Source organism: Quercus suber, unplaced genomic scaffold, assembly GCF_002906115.3.
Source record: "Quercus suber isolate HL8 unplaced genomic scaffold, Cork oak 2.0 scaffold_362, whole genome shotgun sequence".
Lineage (NCBI taxonomy): Eukaryota > Viridiplantae > Streptophyta > Magnoliopsida > Fagales > Fagaceae > Quercus > Quercus suber.
Genome location: NW_027069814.1, coordinates 561,914 through 569,882, shown reverse-complemented (window position 1 = coordinate 569,882; position 7,969 = coordinate 561,914). Strand labels below are relative to the sequence as shown.

At 36.5% G+C, this 7,969-nt stretch overlaps 1 protein-coding gene across 3 annotated transcripts; it reads left to right on the top strand.

Moving 5' to 3' along the window:
* Nucleotides 1-380: 380 nt before the first annotated feature.
* Nucleotides 381-5,133, top strand: LOC112008831 (uncharacterized; the record flags this gene model as incomplete). Of its 3 annotated transcripts, none has more annotated exon segments than XM_065760326.1 (4): nt 381-637; nt 1,006-1,122; nt 1,749-2,012; nt 2,165-5,133. In XM_065760326.1, coding segments are annotated over 3 exon segments (3,284 nt in total), but the record flags the coding sequence as incomplete, so codon positions are not given.
* Between the last annotated feature and the right edge of the window lie 2,836 nt (nt 5,134-7,969).

The following is a 7,969-nucleotide window of genomic DNA, read 5'->3' as shown; positions in this document are numbered from 1 at the left end:
GGAAGAGATGCCTCCCACACATGCTTTATAAACTTGAGCCTAATACATGAGTGTACCACTACTACACACTATAAAATTAAAAAATAAAACTCTCTTTCTAAAAATAAATAATTTATGACACATGTTGTAGAATTATTTTGTTGGAAAAGTAATACTACAGTCACATATTATTTTACAATATTTTTATAAAATATTAATGTAGCCAATATTTTGATTGATTTTCAATTAGGCCTATCATTAATATCACTTTTTTATTTACAATAACTATTTACCAAATCAACAGTTTATAAAATATTTTGTAAAATACTTTTTATCTCTAAAATTATTTTGGAAATAAAGAAGAGAAAATAAAAAGAGAGAAAATTTAGGCAGGGAGTAAGATTTGGGTTGAGTACCAAACATAACCGGCTCAGCCCCTCAGTACCGAACAAACAGTGTGCCATATCGACGTTTTACCTATAGAGGTGAGAGCCTACAGAGAAAAGGAAGCTTGCGTTAGATCTAAGAAAAAACGCACAAAACAAAAACTCACACACACTCCAACAAGTCTTTGTTGTTTTTTCGAAGCAAAAGCAAAATCAAATTTGCATTTGCACTAATCGAATAGATCGGGCCAAGCTATAAGCCAAATATTGAGGTACGTTTTTCATTTCATTTCATTGCGCAAAATCAATTTCTGTTTTCGATGTTTCACGAATCAAACTGTTTTCGTTTTCAAACAATTTACCGTTTGATTGATAGTTAGGGTTTAATTTGGTACAAAAATTCGAATCAGTTCCTTTTAGAATTTCCTTTTTAACGTTCTGTTTGGTCGGTGGGAAAAATGCACGAAACTGAGATTTTGAATTTTCAGGTTCATAATGATTAGCTAGTTATTTGAGTTAATAGGCACTTGAAAGTTGAGTCTAATAAGAATTTTCTCTTTTATTTTCTCTGCTACCAAACAGCAAACATGGACATTTGATTATTTATGTTGAATATTCGTTTTTTTTGTTGTTGTTCTAGGCATTGTAAAAAGGTGGAGTCTCTAATGGTGATCGAGACTTGTGTGTGGTTGTGATTTTTGTGGAGATGGACAAGAACAAGAGCCGTACCGATCTGCTCGCTGCTGGCCGCAAAAAGGTCCTTGTTCATTTACTTTGTCTATTCATTCTATGTAGTTTGGGATTTTTTGTGTTTGAAACTGTTGTTATTTCGTGTTTGGTTGCTTAGAAATTGTAGGAAAAGAAAGGATATAGGTTTTGTTTCTTTGGTTTTATGATATTATCGAGTTCATAATTAAGTTAATTTTGTATTATAGTTAAGTTTTTGTTCGATAACTGTTTGGGGGCAACTGAGCTGGTTACTTTGTTTGAAGGAGTGGAAATAAAAAAAGTAGAAACGAGGTTTTTGCTTTGTGTTTTCTATTATTTATTTTGGTATCTCATCGAGCAAATGTAGCAGCAGGGTTTTTGAATATTTTTTGTTGGGTGTGATTAAAACATGGGTTCCTGTATCATTGTTTGGTTGTTAGGATATTAAAGCTGAAGATCTGTAAAAAAAGAAAAAAGATAAAGTTTTAATGTCAATCTATTTTGTTTACTGTTCTTAAAACTGGGAAATTCGAGCTGAGTGATATTTTTCAATTGGGTTCCCTAAGATTTGGAAATTATGCTAGTTTCCTTTTCCCTGACATCTTATCAACCAAACAGATAGTGAATGTGAGTGATTGGGGATATTAATTTTGGGTTTTAATTTTCTATCAATAGCTTCAGCAATATCGTCAGAAGAAGGAAGGTAAAGGCAGTGCTAGCCATGGAAAATCCTCAAAAAAATCTGGTAAATCTGACCAGCATGAAGCTGATGCTGATGAATCATCCACTACCCCAGTACCAACTGTGTCATCCCAGGATACTGAAAGGGAAATTGCACCTCATGATGGTTCAGATTTGGAAACTATTGAATCATCATTATCGCATTCGACGGGGATTAGTGAGCCTGATACATCCTCGATGCAGTCAAGGGAAGATCAGGTAACAGATGTAGGTTGTCCTCTCCTTCACTTGATACTTAATTCTTAGTCATTTAGGAATATCCGAGAAATATGTTGGGCTGGTTAGGGAAGATAATTTGTGGATTTGATGTATAATTATATCTCATTTGTTGCTGGGTAGGGGCAATGCAGGAAGCTGATGGTTTGGACTCAAAGCAATCTGATCGCAGCAGTGAAATTGAGCTTGAAGGAGACAGGCAGCTTCCTTTGTATGAGCATGGTGAAAGTGCTGAAACTCTTTCAAGGATAGCTTCAGTAGAGACTAGTATGAAGGAGACACACTGTGAAGCAGAGCAAACTGGTGAGCCAGGTGAAGTATCTGCATCTGATGGTACACTCTTGTCAGATGGGTTTTCAGCTTCTGTTTCGACTTTACAAGAAGCTGACAGGATTTCAGCTGTTAATCCTTCCATGACAAATTGGCAGAGACAAGAAATAGCACCAGATTCATCTTACGGAAAAAACTCAAACATGACTTTTCAGTCTGGTGACTATGGAAAAGGCAGGGAAGAAAAGGTTCAGACTGATTTGGACAGTAGGACAGCTGCAGAGGGGTACAATCAGCAGTATATGCCTGATGAATCTTTTATGCCTGAGGGTGAAAGCCTTGAAAGACCTGAAAAGAAAATGGCAAGTTTGGCTGGAGGATGGACTGTTTCTCCTATTGCAGACATGAGTGCAACCAGTCTCTTGCAGCTTGCGGAGCTGATAAGGGGGCTTAATGAAGAAGAATTTAGGTTTCTGCTCAAGTCAAGAGAATCAATTACTAAAGCAGAATTGGGGACTGGGAGTTTTACTTTTGCAGAGTATGGCTTTACAGATTTATTGGAGAGACTCAAAGAAGAATTATATCTCACATATTTTACTAAAGATATCTTTCATTTGCAACTTGCTGAACAGTCTGAACTACAGATGGGGTTAGATCACCAGCAGTGTCAGTTGGTTGATGAAATATCTCTACTCAATGCTTCACTCAATGAAGTTCGTGAGAAGAATCAATTCCTTGTTGAAGAGCTTGCACAATGCAGATCTGAACTCCAGTTTGTAACTACCATGAGGGAGGAGCTCCAAGACCAACTTTGTGCAGCAAAGGCGGAGGTTGAGGAATTTTCTGCTAGAGCATGTGAGTTGCAGAATAGTCTGGAAAGGTCAGAAGGGGACTTGCTGAGCCGGTTAACAGAGTTGGCTGACTGCAAGAGTTTGGTAGCAGCTTTACAGGTGGAAAATAATAATTTAGAGGGGACCATTTCTTCTGTGAATGAAGAGAGAAACAAACTTGTGGATGAAAAGGAGTTTCTATTCCGTGAGAATGGGAAGATGTTAATTGAATTAGCTGATAGCAAGAGTTTGATGGCAGCTTTACAGGTTGAAAGTTCTAGCTTAAATGAGAGTCTTGCTTCAGTGATGGAGGAGAGAAAGAAGCTTGAAGAGGATAAGGAGCATCTGTCCCATGAGAAGGAGAAACAATCGGTAGAATTGGCTGACTGTAAGGTTCTGGTGGCAGCTTTACAGGAAGAAAATGGAAATTTAAGTGGGAGTCTTGCTTTGGAAACACAACAAAGAAGCAAGCTTGAAGAGGAGAAGGAGCATCTTTTTCTTGAGAATGAGAGGCTTAATACTGAGCTTCTTGCTCTTCAGGAACGGTTGTCTACAGACCATGGGGAACGAATGAAGGTTGAAGTTGACCTGAAGGAAGTGAATATGCGCCTTGAACAAGTCACTGGGGAAAATATTTATCTTCATAGCGGTCTGGACACTCTTAAAGCTAAAATAGGAGAGATTGATAGCCAGCAAACCCAAATAGCCTGTCAAGTTGGGGAAGCTGGGAATGAAGTCAGCCTGGAAGTACGAAGTAGAGGCCATGAAAGTGGAGCAGATTATGAAGATTCTTACAAGATTCTTGGGAAGCAAGATAGTGAAGTTTATTCTCCTGTATTAGAGACGCCCTTATCTGATGGCGTTGCAGTAGAACCACCACTCGAGCTGCCTGAACAGGTAGTCTTTGATGATTCTTTTGGGTTTGTTGCCTTGAAGGGACACTTAGAGGAGGCAGAGAAAATTTTGCAGAAACTTGAAAAGGCAATTGAAGGGATGCATTCTCATTCAGCATTTTTGAGCAGGTCAGCTGGTAAAGTTGCTGCACCTGGGGTTTCAAAACTGATTCAAGCCTTTGAGTCGAAGGTGCAACTTGATGAACAAGAGGAAGAGGAAAGGGCTTTGACTGAAAATCAATCTCCAGAAGATCTATTCACGGTAACAAAAGAGCAAACCGGAAATTTGAGGGCATTGCTTAAGCAGCTGGGGGTGGGTGCTGAGGATGCCAGTATACTGCTCAAGGGGGAACGCGATGGTAGGAAAATTGCTAATGCCATGTTAGAGGAGCTCAGGGATGAACATGAAGCTTTGAAGGAACACAGTAACAATTTGGAAGCTGCCAACATAGAGCTTGGGGTTATATGTGAAGCTTTAAAGGAACATGTTGGTGAAGTTGAGGCAAAGAATGGTGAGCTTGAGGTTCTCTATGAATCCTTGAAGCAACATGATGTTAATCTCAGAGCAGAAAACAGCAAGCTTGGTGGAAAACTACGAGGGTACCAATCAAGAATTAGTGAATTGCAGAGTCAATTGTATGATTTTCAGCATAGTTCAAATGAGATGGCTTCTGTAATTGGCAGTCAATTAGAAAATTTGCAGAAGGAAGCGGATGAGAGGGTATTGATTCTTGAGCAAGATTGGAATTCTACTGTTACTCAGATTCTTGATGCTGTTGGGAAGCTTGATAAATCAATTGGGGAAGATTTGACCTCAACCATCTCAACTGGTACTCACAATGGCTTGGATATAAGCAGCCGTGTTGCTGCTTCTGTTAATGTTGCCAATGAAGTGATTGAGGCTCTGCAGGGGAAACTCCAAGTTGCTCAAACTGACCATGAAGCAATCTGTACTTTATACAAAGAGGCGAATGAGAAAAGTGGTGATTTGCATGGAAAAAATGAATTGGCTATTGGTATATTGAGTAGGATGCATGGTAAACTTTGGGAACTTGTGATAAGTTCATGTGGATCTGTGGAAGAAAGTGAGAAAAATGTACAAATTGAGAAACTGCTTGATCCCTTAGATTATAGTGAATACAAGACCCTCTTGGACCAGCTGGAGAATTCTTTGGATGAGAAGCTGCAACTCAAGTNCCAGGGTTGTCAGGTGTCCACGAAACGACCAAAACGGGTTTCTCCGAGCAGAAGCATCGGGTTGGGCCCCTTTTCCTCAAGCTTCCACTCGACGACATCGAGCTTGAATCCATGGAAAGCAGTTGATTTGAAGATGGTTTTCTGCTGTGTGGTGAGCGAGGAGCTGATGAGCAAGGACCGAGGAGCTGAGGAACTTCAATCTGTGTTGTGACTGATGATCGAGGAGCTAAGGAAATTTGGGGGTTAGGGATTTCTATTTGGTGATTTGGGGTTTTATTTGGGTTAGGGAGGTTAGTGATGGTCACGTGAGGGACACGTGACTACTAAGGCGGGAATAACTAACAGTGCTCATCAATATTTACTGTAGCTATTATTTTATCATTTTGTATCAATTCCGTTTGCTACGTCAGCAAAAACCGTTTACGATGTAACGGGAGGGACAAAAATGGAACCGTTTTTCAGGATAGGGACTAAAAGCGGTAAAAATAAAACTTAGGGACCAAAACGGAAATCATATTAAAATGTAGGGACTAAAATGTGCTTTTCGCCTTCTTTTAAATAATAAATAGGCCCCTGATATAGACAACACAAATTGAATAGTTGGACTCTTTGTTTGGGTGAAATGTAAGATCCATAAGAACGAATCCATTAGTTTTAGATAACTGTACTATTTAACCAAGCTTGAAACAAGCAAATAGTAGAAGAGGATGAGAAATTGCAGATCTTACCTAGTGATATAAGGCCAAAATAAAATTATAGACTTATAGTACCCAACTACCCCAAACAACAATATTGTGGTGAAATTCTTGATAAAATTGCTTTTACTTAAGCTGAAAACTGGAACCAAATGAAGAAGTGTATGATGCAAGATTCAGTACATACTTTCAGTTAGAGCCCATAGGACATTACATTTTCATAGAAATAGCACAGAACTAAGAAGCATCGAAATTAAGCAGGTAATGAATGTCACAAATACAAGACTGATAAATCTAAATCTATTCACAGCAAATATGTATTTTAATACTTCTTTACTTATATATATATATATAGAGAGAGAGAGAGAGAGAGAGAGAGAGAGAGAGAGAGATATAGAATTGGCTAAAAAAACATGTTAATGAAATGTAGTGCAAAATATATAATCTTGATTTTGAAATTTGGTTAGGTAAAAAGAAAAAAAAAATGTTGGCTCTCATGTTAAAATAGACACGAAATTTTTTTGCAAGGCTCTTACGGTATCTCACATCTTAATTTTTTTTTTTTAATAAATTTACATAGATTGATATGGGTGATTTTTGGAGTTACATGTGCAAAATTTATCCTTTGTTATTATACAATATATATTAATTGATACTAGATTATAACTCCATACATATGTATAGATATACTTAAAAGATATACATTAAGATGCATAATATAATTTTTACATATATAATTTAAATATTATTGATAGTCATTCTTATGTTTTTTCTAACTCTTTAAAAAGTTTTGTAAGAATATTATTAGGTAGAAAATAGAAATTGACCATTTAATTTTATTTATTTATTTTTATGTTCATTAATTATAGACTCTTTGGATTTTGTAAGTAATAACTCATTTGAATAGATATTTATAATGTGATTCCATATTTGACTATTATGGGAGGTAGATTTGTCTCAGACCCAACAAAGGAATTGTTCACTTTGGGAATAAGCCGAGGAAAGCAATGCCACCTTCACGAATTTGCTCAATCCCACATTGGGAAGAGATGCCTCCCACACATGCTTTATAAACTTGAGCCTAATACATGAGTGTACCACTACTACACACTATAAAATTAAAAAATAAAACTCTCTTTCTAAAAATAAATAATTTATGACACATGTTGTAGAATTATTTTGTTGGAAAAGTAATACTACAGTCACATATTATTTTACAATATTTTTATAAAATATTAATGTAGCCAATATTTTGATTGATTTTCAATTAGGCCTATCATTAATATCACTTTTTTATTTACAATAACTATTTACCAAATCAACAGTTTATAAAATATTTTGTAAAATACTTTTTATCTCTAAAATTATTTTGGAAATAAAGAAGAGAAAATAAAAAGAGAGAAAATTTAGGCAGGGAGTAAGATTTGGGTTGAGTACCAAACATAACCGGCTCAGCCCCTCAGTACCGAACAAACAGTGTGCCATATCGACGTTTTACCTATAGAGGTGAGAGCCTACAGAGAAAAGGAAGCTTGCGTTAGATCTAAGAAAAAACGCACAAAACAAAAACTCACACACACTCCAACAAGTCTTTGTTGTTTTTTCGAAGCAAAAGCAAAATCAAATTTGCATTTGCACTAATCGAATAGATCGGGCCAAGCTATAAGCCAAATATTGAGGTACGTTTTTCATTTCATTTCATTGCGCAAAATCAATTTCTGTTTTCGATGTTTCACGAATCAAACTGTTTTCGTTTTCAAACAATTTACCGTTTGATTGATAGTTAGGGTTTAATTTGGTACAAAAATTCGAATCAGTTCCTTTTAGAATTTCCTTTTTAACGTTCTGTTTGGTCGGTGGGAAAAATGCACGAAACTGAGATTTTGAATTTTCAGGTTCATAATGATTAGCTAGTTATTTGAGTTAATAGGCACTTGAAAGTTGAGTCTAATAAGAATTTTCTCTTTTATTTTCTCTGCTACCAAACAGCAAACATGGACATTTGATTATTTATGTTGAATATTCGTTTTTTTTGTTGTTGTTCTAGGCATTGT